Here is a 17,836-nt window from a genome sequence, read left to right on the forward strand (position 1 = left end):
AACGATTCATTTAGCGAGAGCAGAAAAGGCAGGAGAGGAAACTCGTTTTGACTATGCAAACAAATTTCCAAGTAATGTACAATAACTTTTTTTTTTTACTTTAGTTTTAAAAATAGTCATTTTTCATCGGTGGCAATGCCTCAAGGATTTCACGCGCATATCTTTCTTTGTTTTTGTTGCATCGATGACCGGACAAGAGAACATGCTGCTTCATTAAGGATTATCTCAGCGGGGGGGGGGGGGGGGGGGGGCATGGCATCTACCAGTCTATTGTCGAGAAGACCGGTGCACTGCAAGTTTGCAAAACTTGAAGGTCCTGGAAAAAAAGCAGAGACAAACTTGCTGGTGAACTCCTTGAGGCATTGGCCATCGATGAAAAACAAGATGAATGCATCAGTGCCCCTTTCCCGGTACTGCACCGGCGAGAATAAATTCTCCTCTGAACCATTCCCAGACTTTTATTTTTATTTCTAACCTTTGATTCAAACAGGATTTTTTTACAATGTTTACGCATACAAAAAAGGAAGCCCACGACATATTTTTGCATATTAGGTTACAGTGCCGTAGCATACAAAGCAGTTTTTTGCTATTTATTTACATGAAATGAAGGCCCGCGCAGTGTATTGAAAATAAAAATATATCTGAGCAATAGCAGACATGTATGTAACGTGTCACTAGTAACGAGTTCTACTACCTAGTAATTTTTATAGAAAAGGAACTAGTAACGTAGTTAGTTACTTTTAAAGTAAAGAAACGAGTGACGGTACTTCGTTACTTTTGAGGAGTAACGTGTACAAGTACGCATCTATTGCGACAAAGGGAGATGGGTAATTTGAAAAACTGAACAGTATGACGGTATAGCAACGTTTATCGCTGAACACCTCAGTCAAACTCTACAGCTGGGAAGGTCCTTCACTCAGAGAACACAATAATGTTCGTTGGTTGAACCTTCTAGAATCGTGTACAGACCGAATGGAAACTCGGACGTTGCCAACGCGGGAAGGCACAGAACCCATTGCCAACTTGGAACTTTCAAAGCAGGGAGAACAAACAAAAGAGAGGGGGGAATCCCGGATTCACCAGCTCTCTCTGAAGCACAACACTACCGTTCCTTCGAGTGCGTCAGTATCGACTCTTCAGCGTCGCCGGGGATGCATTCTCAATGTAGCGTGGAAAAATTACTGATGAAAACTTTGAAAGGCAGCTACTGCTTAAGTGCAACGACTACTGAAAAGAAAACAATAATCCATGATAGAAAAGCAGTTATGTATTTGGTAGTCAAAGTAACGAGAAAAGTAACTCGCTACTTTTGAGGTAAAGTAACGCGTTCCTTTTGAGAATCTCTAACGAGTAACGGCATTTAGTTACTTTTTGGGGGTAATGTGTTCATGTATGAGCAGTAGAGATAGAATTACGATCACAAATAAGCCTTTTCAGACGGTAACATATCACCTCGATTGCAGACACAATGAAAGCAAAATGTACTGCAGTCCAAGGTAAATCTTTGTTCACTGTCAATACCGACACGAAGAAGGCACAATGTCGTTATAAAATTATGTTTTATGAATTCATCCTACATTTGACGCCTGCGACGCCCTTTTGCTTCTAACGTGGCTGCCTTTGTAGGTTTGCTATTGTCATTTTGACTGTCGCCGCTTTTATTCTTCACAGATATGAGTTTGAATGCTGGAAGTCTCTTGTATACCCGAGGGCGTGTAGATGAGATATTTTAGGAAATTTAGAAGTGTTGTGTCACGTCCTTTCTGTGCCGTGACTTTAAGTAGGAGTCCTTTTCTTCTAACACCGTTCACGTCAAAAACGGGACGGATACAACCTACCAACAAAAGCGAAGCTGAATTCTCTTCGGCCAGGAATGTATCAATGATTATCATGCTAGTGTCACTCTTTAAGGCAGCCGATGCTCGCAGCACGCTCTATCGGAGAAAGTACGAATGTCCCTAGCCTGCTGCAACTGTTGCAACATAGGGTCTGCAGCCCGCCCACAAAGAGCAAAGCTCCGCCCACACAGTGGATTGCTGCTGTGCCAGTGGCATTTTTGCGGTAAAGCCGGAATGGCGGCTGAAAAACCGCCGGACTCAGTGGAAGGCGCTAAACGCTAATGAGCTAACAATTTCTTAGATAACATAATGTAAATTTGCGAGGGCACCGCCCAAAGTCTAATTTGAGAGCGCTTACAGCCCAAGAGAAAGAGAGGGAGAGGAAAGGAAGTGACGTATCGATCACCGAGTTTCACTGAAACGTCACGTCCGGTTTTTCAGCTGCCACTTTGGTTTCAGTTGTTCCCGCTTGTTGTGGGCCCTGTTTGGCGGATGAAATCTGCCTAAAATACCAGTGAAAACAATTTGAAACGGTATATTGAGTGGCGCGGTGCGACCGCAGCTTCAGGGTTGCCTTCAGTGTACTTTTAAATGAAAAAGCCGATGGCCGTTCCCTCAACTGTGTCTCGATGGTGATCCTGGTTTGTAGGATGCCACCTGTTGGTGGAGGACGAAGATGGCCTGCGGTTCTCGCCGAGCCCTTCCCCTCGCCACAGCCTGTCTTCTGCTGGTTCCGGAGCTTCGCAGGCCAGCAGCTCCAAGGGAGACGTCGGCAAGAAGTGGGTGCCTTTCAAACTGTCTTTGTTGTCCTGTAGACGCGTCTTCCTGAGTTCACGAAGGTATCATACCACTTGCATTGACCTGACACCAGGTGCCTTGCTGGTGGGCTTGCTTCCGAGCATACCTTCCAGAGCGTGATGACGTCACAGTATCTGCCATTGTGGTAGCCTCGCTACTGAGCGCATATAGATTCTTCAGCATACATTTCGCGCCACCGAGTTTTCTCTCCTTGGCAAAGACAAGCACCAATGACCACCAGCATGGCTCGATGACGTTGTGAGCGGGCCATGTGTACACCAACTCATGTGTCTGACGTCATGCCTTGGAGACCATGCTGGCTGTGCAAGAGCATGGACGAAAATACATGGCGTTGCCCGTAGGTCCTGAGGTAAACCTGTTGTACTATAAGCGCTTGGTTGGTGTGAAAATGACAAATCAGATTGTGATGGGCAGTTAATTGGACCAGAAGGTCATGCCTCCCTGCGTCGCCAGCTCTGACACGTCAGTTATGCGTCAACTTGTGGTGAAACCACGTACACGTCGCAAAAGTAAATGTCTCATTTCAAGCATAGTTTGGTTGGGTGATAAAAACTAAAGTAAATAGTTTAAACATAAATACAGTTTAAAAGAAGTGTAGCAAAGAAAAAATGTAGAATCTTTTCGGCGTGGACCCCTTGGATTAAAGCGCCTTCCAATTCGAAAATAAAGTGATTTGCTATTTTGGCCCAAACCAGCTACGTCAAAATTCAACATGGCGGCCGTCACGAAAAAAAAAAAAACGGTGTATAGATGCACTCTAATAAAAAAAAGGGGTATCGCCTTACACCCTTTCGTCCCATATAATACGCCCCAAAACTTCAGTTCGACGTTCGACGTACAGCGCACTACAGTCGAACAGACGACCGTTACTCTTACGAGGGGCTTGATAACGGTGCGACATAACTTATTAAATTGCTAAAATACGTATCAAAGACCACAAAAAGAGAACACTGAGGTTTTGCAGTGGGGCCAATATAACCCCGATTATTATTGTTAATATTTTTTGTAGTCAGTAACACGTACATTAGCTATTTTAATAAGTTGTACCACACGGCTATCAAGCCTCTCGTGAACGTTAGTCAGATCGACGTCAGTGCGCTGTACGTTGAACTGGAGTTTTGGAGTGTCTTATATGGGACAAAGGGTGTAAGAATACACCTTTCTTTTTTTTAGAGTGTAGAAGGCGCGATGTGCGTGTTCCAAGTGTACTATCTCTGCGGCGCCTGGTAGAGTGACGGCGCGGATATTAGGAAGAACACGGTGCGCCCGTGTTCGCCCGTAGCAGCAGTGTCAAGTGGAAGACGTCGTGTTCTTCATCATGGTTGCTGGCTGCCTAATCTTATAGCACGCGGCGCACAGTTCCACATAACTTGACACTTTCTCGCCAACTGCTGTGTTTTCATCCTTATTCCTTATCACGATAGCACATCAAAGTCACAGGGATGTAAATTTAGCCGGAAAACTTGACGGAAGTACGTCAGGGTATCACATGACACAGCGTCACATGACACCGTGACGTCGGGTGACATTGATGTCACATGATGACACTCTGTCATGTGACGTCGCGTCACGCGAAACCGCGACGTGACAGGGTGACGTCACGGGACACTTTGACGGCATGAGACTTTTTAGTTAGATCTTCGCGTAGCACGATGTGCAGTGGAAACGATATGACTATACTTCGTTTTACCTTAAGTCCAGACGCAGTCAACGCTACGAGCAGACGGAACTAATGAAACAGCGACAAAAGAGCAAGTCACTGGGCCTTCTATGGACAAGCTTGGTTCAGCGATAATAGACAACGACAGAAACATGACCAACATAATGCTGGTGCTCTTTTGACGCTATTTGATTGATCCCATAAGCTCGTAGCCTCGGCTGCGTCCGGATTTAAGGCGAAGCGAAGTGTAGCGGGTTTCTTCCTTTTGCAAGATTTTTCTGTTGGCACTCCGGCGGTGTCATCGGGTGACCGCTTTGCGGAGCCTTCTAATATTTTCTTCTTGGTCCGAGATAAGAGTGAACGCCTTCTGGTTCCGAGCTCGCGGCGGCTAACCTCGCGATGTGGGCCGTCTTCAGGCAGGACCAGGGCGGCGGCGTAGGCGGCGGCCTGGCCAAGCTGGCCCGTCTCCTGATGCAGAAGGAGAAGACGCTCGGTTCTGGGGACAGGTCTCCCTCGGCAAGCAGCGCCCTGCTATCGCCGCCCGCCCCTACGTCGTCCACCTCGTCCGTCTTCGACCCGTGAGTCCCTCTCTCCCTTCCCCGGGCGGTTACCCTCAGCTCTTGCGAACTTGAACCACCCAAAGAAGCCGACCCTCTTAGGGTATCCTCGGTTGTCCGGTCTGAGGCTTCCAGGAGGCAGCAAAATTGTTACGTGTCTTTAATTAGAAAAAAAAAAAAAAAAAAAAAAAAGGTAAAGCAGCGTTAGAAAGACGGACACACATTGGCTGCCTCGATGCTTTGTTTCGATGATTTGCTCTGTTCGGATTGCTAGTGGCCCCGTGTGGGCCGTGGGCCAGCTTTTCTTTCTACCGGTACGGCGTCCTTTTTGGTCCGTTTACAATCAGTTGGTAAGTTAGGCTTGATTAGTGCGATTCGATACACTAGAACCGGGTACGGAGACAAAGGAGGAGGACAAACACGACGTCTTAAATTGAGATGTCGTGCTTGGCCTCCTTTCTTGCCTCTGTCTCAGGATTTAGTACGTCGAGTAGCAACCAGCTCGCCTGCTTAGTAACGCTGCCCTGATTAGTGTGGTTCGGACATTGGCGTTTGAGTGAAACCGGCTACTACGATGCGTTGCGCGTACCTTGCTGGTCGCCGCAACCATCTCGTCGTAACGCCGTCACTCACACTCACGTGCAAATATGTGGACCAGTCTTTGCGTTTTGGTGTAGTAATTGAGGGAAATTCGACTTTGGCAGTCTGCAAGATCTGCACTAAAAAAAGGAGCACCGTTCTTTTCTTTCTCGCAGTTGTGATCAGTATACCTTTCGATTGGTTTGGCTACGGGTTACGATTTGTCTCGCTAAGTCAGGCGCTTGGGGTCACAGACAATCACTGCGATTCTGTTGGGTACAGTAACTAACGGGGAGAGTGACAGGGCATCCCTTTTGAAAGGCTGGCCTCCATCACGCGCTCGTTGCCTTCCAGCGGGCTCTAACTGCGCGTACACGTTCGAAGCTCACGAGACGCTGAGGTATTATCGATGTAAGGAACTCGATCTGGAGTCGGGACGATGGATGGGACACCCTGCCGTTCTCGTTCTGCCAGTGACTGTAGTCGCTGTCACGATAGAACATTCAGACGGCGCTTTCCTTCACAAGGACACCGTTGATTTCTTGCGCGTCCTTGTAGACTCATCGGCTTCCCGGGAGTACCCTCGACGCCACTCCGCCGGTCCGCGAGCATCGACAGCCTCCTAGACACCTCGGCGGGTGTAGCCGCGTGTTCGGCCACGTCGGCTTCGGCCAACGGCCTGGACGAAGCCTTTCTTCAAGTCACTCCGGCGTCGGGCCATTCGCCGAGGTCGTCAGCGGTACTGCCCAACTCCCCCAGCGTCCCCAGTCGCCTCGCCAAAGGCGTACCAGGTAGGCGTCTCATCTCGTCTTAAGATCCCATTGAGGAAGTCCTTGATGACCTCGTGGCATTAAGGTCAGATGTCCCACGATCCAGCTGAACAGACTGGACCGAATCGAGCATGTCTTTGACCTTGACCACTGCAGCCCGATGGTAGACTCCTTGATGACCATGATGATTATACGTAGCTTCAAGGACGGAAGTCCAATGGCCCAGCTAAACAGGCTGGACCAATCGGAGCAGAACTTTGAGCTTGACTACTACAGTCCGATGGCAGACTCCTTGATGATTATGTAGCTTGAAGGCCGGAAGCCATGTGGTCCAACTTACAGGCTGAACCAATCAGAACAGGACTTTGAACTTGATTACTACGCTCCGATGGCGGACTTCTCGATGACCACGTAATTTGAATGCCGGAATCCACGTGGTCCAGCTAACAGGCTGGACCAATCAGAGCAGGATTCTGAATTTGACTACTACAGTCCGATGGCAGACTTCTTGATGACCACGTAGCTTGAAGGCCGGAAGCCACATGGTCCAGCTAAAACAGGCTGGATTATTCAGGGCACTACTTTGAATCATGGATGAAGAAAGAATAAAACAATTAACACAGGGACAACACAACCACATCTTTCAAAAAATTGAAAGATGTGGTTGTGTTGTCCCTGTTTTAATTGTTTTATTCTTTCCTCATCCATGACTTAGACCAACACGCTCTTCTCCCAAGCATAACTACTTTGAACCTGAGTACTATAGTAAGGTGGCAGGTTCGTCAGAGAATGAGCGTAACGAACCTGGAATCGTGAACACAATGAATTGCAACTTGTCAGCGCGTGGTTGCGCCTTGTAATCACAGGAGAGGGACCATTATCTGACTGATTACTCAACAGCCCAACATGTCTCTTAAGTAATCCCATATGTATATTTTGATGCCGTCGCTCGGCAGCCCTAACGTGCTTCCGGAGTTCGGTGTAGAGTTCGGAAATGTCCTTCACCGCGCTAACGTTGGCCCCAGTATTTGCCAGCGGGCACCGAATGCGTGCTAGTTATTCTGTCTGTGCCTGTACATATGGGGAGAAATAAAGACATTATTACTTGCCACATAACCCAGATCAAGTTGAGCATTGTCATTTCGCGTGAAATCATTTAAGGAAATCGCGAAGGTGGCGGGAAGAACTACCAGGTTGTAGCACATATACTCGGTGCTAGTAGGAAGAACTACACGCATATATAGCACAGTCATAAAGTATCAAACGTGATATGCTCTGAGCCGGAAACAAGATGGAACTATAAAAGTGAAATACTGTAAGGCGCCGACACTACTGGGTGTATCAAGGAGAGGCCAGGCTCTTCAAATCGACCGCAAAATTCAGTTTCTTAACCTATCGCGCTACGACTTTGTGCAGCGTACCCACAGATGGTGCATGTTTTTGTAAAATTTTCAAAGAGCGAACTTACCTGCGGAAAAAGTAAAGAAAGAAAAAAGGCTTAGCTCCTATGGAAACGCAGCGAAGCCACCGGTCTTCAAACAACGCGGCACCGTTTCGCATGGGAGACAGGAGATGGCGCAAGCGGTCGCGATGCCAACTGCCGCCAACGAACGAGCATACGACGCCGAGAGCCGGCGTCTTTAGCAGACAAGGAACTGCAGTTCCTTGTTGTTACCGCGCCTGTTTTTGTTTCTGCGACTGTCGCCGCCTGCGGAAGGCGCGCCGCTTTTGAGTCGAAAAGATCGTCTGCTAAAGATGCCGGCTCTCGGCGCCGTATGCTTGTTCGTTGGCGGCGCTCGTTGCGCCATCTCGTCTCCCGTGCGAAACGGCGCCGTGTTGTTTGAAGACCGGTGGCGTCGCTGCGTTTCCATAGGAGCTAAGCCTTTTTCTTTACTTTTTCCTCAGGTAAGCTCGCTCTTTGCAAATTTTACAAAAAAAATGCACCGTCTGTGGGCAACGCTGCACAAAGTCGTAGCTTGATAGGTTAAGAAACCGAATTTTGCTGGCGATTTAAAGAGCCTGGACTCTCCTTGATACACCCAGTAGGTTGAAAGCGTGTCGACTGTCAGCAGCGTTTGCGTCTGTGTTACCTGGAATGCGCATTACGTGGGACGCATTCGTGTTCGTATCTCGATAACACTTGTACCCAGCATGCTGATGACCACCATACCAATTCAGCGGGATAGCTATTCTGCTCTCAATACGAGCTTGATCGCGTTGATGTTGATTGGGCAAGATTCAGTGATCTGCTACTCATTGAACCAGACTGCTGTACTCTACGTGGCGTTGTATTGCATTCGATCAAACCCGATTTCGGTATATACCCGTGCTAAAGAAAATCAAATCCGCTTATGCCAAACTGTCGAGGCTGAATTTGGTGGGTGTTGTCCGATTCTGAACAGAGATTGATGCGCTTTCTACGGAAGAATTATTGAGTCACTCTCACTGGGTACCGACCTCCACCCTCCCCTTTTTTTGCTGTTGGAGCACCCCCGGCAACAAGCCCTTTTTTCTAATCTTTCTCCTATCGTTCATGTCATCCTCTCCTTCGTTTAAACCATTTGCCTCGATGCCTGAGAATATTCTGAGAATATTGGGTTGTCTTTTTTTTTCCCCCATTGACGTCACCTAGCTCTGATACCTCAGGACTCCCCTACACTACACTCCCTGGAAATGTGTTCCCAGTGTTTCGTGTGTTTTTTTCCATTAACAGTTACAAAATACTTTGCCAGTATACAGTTGCTGCACGTTGTACGAGCTGAACTACCTCGCAAAGTTGAAGAGCCATATTCTAAGAGAGCCACGGGAAATTGCTTTCGCAAAGCTCATTTCTTGATTTCTTTTTTCCTGTAGCCTTCATAATGAGAAAAACGTATATGATTTTTAATGCAAAATGAGCAAAGGCGCCCCCACGATACCTGATGTAGTTGAATGCTTCACGTGTCGGTGTTGTGTGTATGTGTTGGTGTTGTGTGTGTGTGTTGTTGTGGTGCACGTATTCACTGGCTGTGACATCTATTTTCACTCACCGTATGTTGGTGTCTGTCTCTTTCTTCCTTCCCCGCTTCCTCTGCACCCCCTCACCCACTCGCACCTGGTCCATCGGCGCAAACGTAAAATTAAAAAAAAAACTAAAAAAAACATCGGGTGCGGATCTAAAAGGCCTCCGCCAGAGTGGCGTGGAACTACTCCTGGATGGCTTCTCTTTGTCCAAGTCCGAAAAAAAGAAGCTCGAAAAACTCAACAAGTTCAACATTGACCTCCAGGGTGAGTATGGGCCTAGTGCATTCCACCAGGTGGCGCAAGTCGCCGCCCTACTCAGAGGGCTCAGCCGTATTCGTTCTTCCGTGTCGATGCTAGCAACTGCTACCGAAGCAGTTGCGCGTCGCTACTTTTGCAGTCCCGGCACTCACGTGCCTCTAATGTCGTGACTTTAGTTTTCTCGATACATGAACCTTGTAAAGGAACATGCGTGAACATGTATGTACGAACATGGATGTAAGAGCACATATATGTAGGAAGACGTATTTCATAGATAGGTCCGGGAACATCTGTGGACATCACAAATTTCCCAGGCCGACGGTGAATGACGCCTACATCAAGGGCCAATCGCGTATCGCTTATCTGGTAGGATCCGTAGTTTAACCACACGATCGCCGTTCCTCACTACCGCTTGCATGAAAAACCACCGTCTGCTACCTCCAAATCCTGGGCTCTTGCAATCTGCCCGATTCGATCCTAGATGTTTCCCTTCCACGCACCACTTCACGCCCTTGTGTGGACACTTGGTACCAATACCTTGCATCTTACTCTTTTTTTTTTTTTTTCACTGAATTCTTCTACACATTGTAAACCCTTTACATCCCCCAATGCCATCCGCAAACCGTAGAAATCCGCGCCGAAAATAGAACTGATTGGTTGCTGGCGGCCATAGTGGCGTCGTTTGAGCCAATCAGAATATAACTGCCCTATGACGCCACTTCGACGGAAAATTTGTACCAACACATTGTATCTCACTTGTTTTGTGTTGCTTTTTTTTTTTTATTGTTGAATTCTTTTGAACTTTGTAGAAGCCATTCAAATGTTTCCTGTGCTGTCCGCGTTTCTTATAATCAGCGTCTAAAATACGACTTTCTCATTGGGCACTAGGGGCTCATTTTGGTGCCAGCTGGGCCAATCGGGATAGAGCTCGACCTTGTGACGTCACTTCCGGTTCCTGCGAGGATCTAATAGCATCCTCGATCATCCGCACCGGTGCGCACCGGGGCACTGAGGTGCGCCCCTTCATCGTCGATCAAGTGCACCGGTGCGCACCGTACGTCCTCGATCAACGAAGCGCACCCTCCCGGTGCGGCTTTTCGTTGCCCCAACGCGCACCAAGAAAATCGGCGGTGCGCCGGGGGGGCAGTCCCATCAGGCATTGCGGCCAGGAGGGGGAATCGAGAAGATGGCGGGAGTAGCAGACGCCCAGACTATCGAGATGGCGATCTTGCAAAAACGAACACGCCTCGCAGCTGCACTAGATGATTTCCTCGGGTCTTCTGACGGCGAGACGACGAGCTTCTCACCACCGCCGCGATTACTGGCGATTGCTGCGGTGGCAAGGAGCGCCCGAAAAGCACGGACTTCGTGGAAAGCGGCGCGAGGCGTTTCGATGACAGCGAGGTACGGCTATTATCTGGTGTTTCGTTTTCTTGAACCAATAATGGGATGGCCAACATATACATGTGGAATTGTCACCCGCTTCGTGACACCATCGACAATCACGTCCACGATGTTTATTTCTGTGGGACCGTCAAATCCGCGAGTAAAAAAATAGAAGAAATCGAAAGCAGACGGGCACCGTGCGCTGACCTACGCAAGAAAAAACGAACAAAACGCGAAGTGACGCAAGGTGGAGCTTGCCGCGGTGCACCGGCGCGGCGCAGTTTGTCCTCGATGTTGCACCGACATCGTGCTGCACGACCGAGGAGCGCTGTGCACTGTGCTGGTTTTAGGGCGATTCCGGTGCGAGGTGATCGAAGATGCTATAAGAGACACACCACACTTTCGACTCAACTTTATTTTTAGGCGGGAGGGCGTTATGTTTTTATTCCCTTCCCCCTTTTACGCGGATATTATCCTCAAAACAAATAAACATGTTTTCAGTTTTTATGTTTTTATATCGGGGAGTGGAATTTCACTTTTAAAAAATCTTGTCTTTTTACGAAAGGAAAAACGGAAAATCGGGTTTCGTAATTAAATTCAATAATGTGCCTTCCTGCTACAAAAAAAAAAAAATGTTAGAAACAGTTACAAAATCACCTCCGTTTATATATTACACCTTTTGCGCGCAAGGTATTTTCTTTTCTTCCGTATATTAAAGACGCCTATAACCAACATGTTAGTTTTACGGTCACCATAGTTTTTCGAGCCGCCATTTGTCAAGTGCTTACATCTCGCCGCGGCGTTATTCGGCTGTTCTTACTCGCCGCATGTTCGGGTTTTTTCCAGCCTTGTTCGCGGCCGTGGAGCACCACCACATCGAGAGGGCTCGGTCCATCCTGGAGTCCAGTGACGTGGACGTGAACAGGTGAGTCCTGCGTTGCCCGTACACTCCCTCGATTACGCGGGCAGCTTAAAAAAAACCGTAAACGCGGACATTTTGGTGATAATTAAATTAATGCAAAGGTGTAAACGAGCTGGACAAGAGTGACGGTAATAATCACTGGAGAAAAAGAACAAGGGGGACAAAGGACAAGAACAAATCTCCAAACTCAGCTAGGGGACCGGTGCGCGACTGAAAAAACCCGCCTGGTCCTGGGATCGAACCAGGGACCTCTCGATTATTGCACAGAGTAGAGCGCGACACAGCCCGAACAAGCGAGCGCCGGTTTTTCATGGTTTCACGCTGAAAAGCAGGTTTTGAGGCTATAGAATTCAATGGGGAAAAAATGTATCAAAACAAAACTAACGCTAAAGTGGAACGCTCAACGTCATCCTGGAGCTACCAGGAGTTTCATTCGTGGCCACTAAATAGATAAAACGTAATTATGAATTGTGTTAAGTGACTTGGCATGTATTGTGCCGCGCTCAATGATTGGTAATTACATAAACTTTATGGCTTAAAAAAAAGCGCGAGTTAAAACTTGAATGTTTTTGCGCCTTCAGTTGTAATTTATGCTGTTCCTTAAACAAAAAGTTTTTTTGTTTTTTTTTTTGCTTCGTCTGCATCACAGTTTCGGCTGTCAAACGACATGATAGCTACCAGCAGCTCGCCTGCGCACTTCGTCTTTCCATTCGTATTGCGTAATCTCGGATAATTTAGTGTACTTCATTGAAACAGATGTGTAAACACGCACGACTCTCCTCGTATTTCCCCCCATCTACACCGGGAAGTCGTTGTTCTTTCCGCCATGTAAGAACCAGCAATGGCTTTTTGGTTTTTACTATTTATGCGACCATAGAAAGGCGATGATTGACTAGAGCTCTGGTGGTTCTCTACTGCTTCGGCAGTCCGAAGGTTCCCGATCTATTTATTTCGTAACTATTCGGCGGTTTAAGGCCATGGCTTTTTGCGATGAGATCTCATTGAGAGCAAGACGTCTTAAAGAAAGGTGAGACTAGGCAGGGGGAAGGATGGATATGCAAGTCCATGCAGTCTGCATATCTATTTGTTAGATATCTAGAGTACCTGCTTCTAGTGTTCTAGGATACCTCTTTTTGGATATCTAGGCGACTTTTCTTCAGACATCTAGACCACCTCTTTTTATGTGGCTAAACCTTTCTTTTTTAGATATTTCGAAGATATCTTTCTAGATATCTAGACCTTGTTTTAGACATTTAGAAGGCATCTTCATCTAGGCACTTATAGAAGACATGTTTATCTACTAGACGGACGTTTTTATTAGAGGTCTGGAAAACATCCCCTGAAACGCTTTAAATTAACTAATTATAAAAAAAAAAAACGCACGATAACATACTTTAATTGCTAGAAAAATGTTTCTAATTCAGTGTAAGCCTAAGAGGACTTTCATTAGAAAAATACCATTACAAAACGCGCGCGCAACGGGGATTTTTGCGCCGCTGTCTGAAATAGCAGCACGTGTCGTTTACGTAGTGCGGACGGCAGGCCGAGCGTTTATCAACCTAACTCAACTCGGGTGCTGCACGTGCCGATAGACCCAGTCCCGATAACAACCGCTCGGGCGCGCGATGCACCGCTCACGTCACCAGGATCGCAACAAAAACCACGTGGTTTCGCCCCCCCCCCCTCCCCCCCCTTTCCAAAAGATGCATATCCAGGAAGCCGTGGCGTTTTTTGCATACAAACACGCGGCCACACGTCCGATAGCGGTCGTTGCCGCCGTCAGTCCGCGCGCGGGTGACGTCGTGTGACGTCACGCTTCACGCCCCACTTGGCGTGGTCCTTCCTCCTTCCCTTTCCCTCTTACCCTCTTTTGCCCGACGCTGCACAGGCTAAGCCTAGCGGCTGCCTCGCTCTCCTGACCGGGGGGGGGAAGGTGCCGCCGCTTCCAATGCACCCTCCTCAGAATTTACGGCGCTCCGTGGGGGCCGCCATGTTAAAACTTGATACCAGTGTTGCTGCATCTGTAGGTCATCTTTAAGTTAGAGCTGACGGAGAAAATCTGGACACGGCGCAACGCCGATGTACACTGGAAGCTAGAGCCGGTTTGCTTTCGTTGTTTTTGTTTGGTCGGAGAAAATCTAGCAACAACGCACGTTTCAACATGGCGCCGGTATTGCTTCGGCAGCTTCGGTTTGACCACGTTTGACGCGGTTTTCGAGCACATGTAGCGAAGACGTGACCGGAGAAGTGCCCCTTGATGGTCCCGGAAGACGGAAAGTATCATTCGTAATCGTCGTGTGTGCTTTGAAAGCGAAGGGAGTCACAAGGTCCACGAGTGCGCAACCACAAGCCAAGGTTCACGACAGCGCTCCGTTGACTTCGGCGATATCGTTCTCTTTGGTGCATAGAGATAGGTTTGGTGCAACACGGCGATGCGGCAAAGAGTTGAAACGTTCGTGGTGTGTGGTGCGGTGCTTGGAGGTAGAAGCCCATACTAACACGAAGCGCAAATTGGTTATTGTGGGGTTGAAATTCGGCGGTTTCAGTCCCGTCGTCGTCAGCTGATCCGGTCCAGCTGGTCCGGGAGGACGCAGTGAGCGCTTTTAAAAGTAAATCTTCCTTCGTTCCGTTTCAAAATGTGGAAGATTCTCGACGCATACCGTGTGTAAAAATCTGCGGGCGTTTTCAACAAAATTACGTCGTTTTAATTGAACAATGGACTCCGGATTGTTGTCCTAGACCTGCCGTTTTTATGCTTCGTGTTGTTGGCGTTTGCACAGCGACGCACACCGCCCGAGTAGATGATTCGGTCCTGCAAACAACCGGTCATACAGAATTTCAGGGAAACTTAAGTCACCACCGATATTTTCTCGTAAATCTCGTGTGAGTTTGTTGCGCTCGTCATGTGGTGTGAATAAATTAGGGCAACGTTTCCTGCCTGCCTGCGGATGCATGAACTGAGAGCATTTTTTACGTAGTGAATATAGCGTGTTTTCTTTATTTTGGAAAGAGGTGTTGGGGAATTTATTATGGTACAATCACTTGAGAGTTCAGAAATTGGAGAGAGCGGCTATGCTTTCCCAACTTTGTCTCTTTTCTCTCTGGTATTGCCCCTAGTTTCAAGTTGCAGTTTCAGTAGACATGCCTACTAATAGGTACAAACTGCTCTAAACGAGGTAAAATACTGCTAAGTCGGGGCGGTGCGGACTCCGTGTTTCGCGCTTTTCGCAAGGTGACTGGGTAAGTGCTTTTGCGAGGTATGCGGAATACACAAACGATTTTGTTACGCCCGTCGGTTGCGTCTCCAGCAAAACGAATAAGATGATCTACAAAAGCGCAATCACAAGCCAAAATTTACGATGACAGTGCATTTGATTCGGTGGTCCGTGTAGTTGTATTTTACCCTGCTTTCTGCAACACCGTGTCATGGCGAAGAGCTGGAACGTTCACGGATTGTGCTGGGCTACCGGTTAACTTAAAAAACGAATCCAGAACTCCGTTTTTTTTTTTTTTTTTTTTTTTTGGGGGGGGGGGGGGGGGGCAGAACCACAGTGCACCGACGGCCCCTAGATGTGCGCCGCTGCGCCGACTTTTGGTTCTAAGCCGTGCTTTGAAACCGCCGCCGCGGACTTCATTCTCGGTTGAAGCGACGGAGTGGTTCTCCAAGTTTAGAGTATAGTGTGCCTGCTAGGGTGCGGCCTACCCTATTTCGAACCCTCGTCCTTGAGTACCGAGCCTCCTACCACCTGGCAGGCCGGTAGTTGGTGTTATTTCGGGGGATCCACCCATGTCAAATCGCCCTCCGAGAAGGGGGCAGTGGGGGGGGGGGGGGGGGGGGGCCGTTTCCATCGCCCCCCTCTTGGGTCCACGGCTGGGTTGACAGAAGCCCGCGTCGCCCGCATCGGCACTGAGTGCACTTGGGTTGTTGTAGTGGCTCTAGGCTGTTGATGCTCAAGCCTTCCATCCGCGGCTTGCCGCCAGCTGATCCGGCTGGGCGACGGTGAGGAAGCGGCGAAAGTTACCTCTGAAGTAAATGTAAATCCTTGTTCATACAGTTATCCGGTGTCAAAGTGTGGAAGGTGTCCAACGTGTACTGAGGGCGGGAACTACGAGCGTTTTGCCTTGCTTTCGTAACCGAAACCAGAACAGCGAGGTAACTGCCTTGCGCACTCTAAAATGATGAAAGTCGTCAAAAACCCGTTTCTAGGGTTTCAAACCAAGTAAACAAGACAAATATAATTCAACTTCGTTGTCTGTATGCAGGAGGACTTATGTAACACAACAATACATTCTCGTTCCAAAACGAAAAAGAAAGTAAAACTCAGCCCGCCGTATATGGCAGCAACTTCTCCACTGCGAAACCTATGCTGGCAACGTAAGCGGTTTTAATATGGCAGCCTCCGCTTTGCGCCGCGTTCCCTTTCCCTCCTTCCCCCCCCTGCTCCTGACTTCCTGGCTTGCCGGGAAACTGGAAAGTGGAAAGGAGACGGCGTTGCTGTTGTCCCGGCACGGCATCAAATACTTTACCTGTCTTTTTTTTGTGTTTTTTCCTACCTATTTGTGATTTGTTGAAATGTCGAGGAAGAGAGCTGCATAGATCGTGTCCACTTCTCTCTCCTGTCTTCTCCCTCTTCTTTTTTATCCTCATTTTTCACGTTGGATGGTTGGAGTTCTTGCAGTGAGGCAGTAATCAAGTTATGAGCGGCCGGTTATTCGGTCTGTTCCTTTGGCTCTGGAGTGTCATACTGTTTGCCTCAGCAGCTGGATATATTTTGGAAGCTTTGCGTTCCCGCTTCCTTCGTCGATAATGAAGAGAAAATACGTGTGAGTTGTCTTTTGTACCTAATCAACTTCAGGTTATTTTTCTCTGTTCCTGCGATGTTGATAAAATATCGGGCTATATCTGTTTTTCTTTCCTCTGCGTTTGGTTTGTGTGCTAGCGAAATTAGCAGCCCTGTTTTTATTTATTTACTGCTAGTTTAAAAATCATGATTTTACCAGCTTCATTTTGCTTTGCTCTTTTTACTTTGATTTCATGAATTATAACGCCAACCAGCATTCTCTCGAATAATGTTTTTTAGTGATTACTTTTCAAGCACCAATCTTTTTTTTTTTTTTTTTTTATTTGATGCTCATATTTTTACGCTAAGTAGAGGCTAGCATCTGTGTGCTGATGACTCGCACCCCACCGTCCTAAATGCATACTGCATAACCTCAGCGACCCATGCATACTTTGGTACTTAGTGCTGAGCGATCTCAGTGCCCGAAGCATGAATTCTTGTGGGCTCACTCATGTTATATGACTATCCATCCGTTTTTTCTAGTGCACCTCTATGACTACAATAGGGTGGAAAGCTTCTCAACTGTTTTTTCTTTTATGAAATCAGATTTTAGAGCTGGTGATCATTGATGATTCTGCATGTGGAGTTTTCTTCAACACCTACCTTGTCCCAGTTTTGCATTAAGTCCTCTCGTGATCTTAGTGGATGCTTCTCAGCTCTTCTCTAATGTAATGATTGAACTGCTTCATGTCCCACGTCCTCTTCAGTGACCGCCTCATGTTGATTTTGTTTCATCTACTTTAATGATCATGGTTGGAGACGTGATATTTTTCGATAGATCTATCTTTCACGTTGCAAACATCTGGGCAGTCTTCTTCAATGTCTACCTCATGCAAAGTTTCACCTTGTGTACTTGCATGATCATGACAGGAGAAAAAGTCTCGCAACCTTTCTTCCACGTGATTACGCGTTCGGTAAAGCAAAACAGATATGGCCATACTGTAAACTTATACCTATTATATACAAAAATTTCAGCCCATAAAATTTTCGCATTTTGACAAAGTTTATACCGTTTGGTATGCTCCTCTCAATCGCAAAATTTTCTGCCCGTAAAATATTTTTACATATCGTACTTTTGCCCAGTCTTGGGTAAGTTACTTTTAAAAAGTAATTCGTTACAGTTACAGTTATTTTCAGAAAAAAGTAGCGAAGTTACCGTTACAGTTACCGCAACAAAAGAGTAACTCGTTACAGTTACAGTTA

At 47.4% G+C, this 17,836-nt stretch overlaps 1 protein-coding gene across 1 annotated transcript in view; it reads left to right on the forward strand.

The window, feature by feature from the left end:
• Positions 1-2,493: 2,493 nt before the first annotated feature.
• The window catches only part of LOC8052869 (ankyrin repeat and fibronectin type-III domain-containing protein 1), a 37,121-nt gene continuing 21,778 nt past the window's right edge, over positions 2,494-17,836 (forward strand). The window contains exons 1-5 of the mRNA XM_029971619.4: positions 2,494-2,617; positions 4,734-4,895; positions 6,012-6,244; positions 9,386-9,490; positions 11,717-11,795. Of these exons, the coding sequence (XP_029827479.2) occupies positions 4,789-4,895; positions 6,012-6,244; positions 9,386-9,490; positions 11,717-11,795 (524 nt within the window). The 5' untranslated portion in view covers positions 2,494-2,617; positions 4,734-4,788. The remainder of the gene's footprint in view (positions 2,618-4,733; positions 4,896-6,011; positions 6,245-9,385; positions 9,491-11,716; positions 11,796-17,836) is intronic.

Source organism: Ixodes scapularis, unplaced genomic scaffold (assembly GCF_016920785.2).
Source record: "Ixodes scapularis isolate PalLabHiFi unplaced genomic scaffold, ASM1692078v2 PGA_scaffold6__148_contigs__length_123643588, whole genome shotgun sequence".
Taxonomy (NCBI): domain Eukaryota; kingdom Metazoa; phylum Arthropoda; class Arachnida; order Ixodida; family Ixodidae; genus Ixodes; species Ixodes scapularis.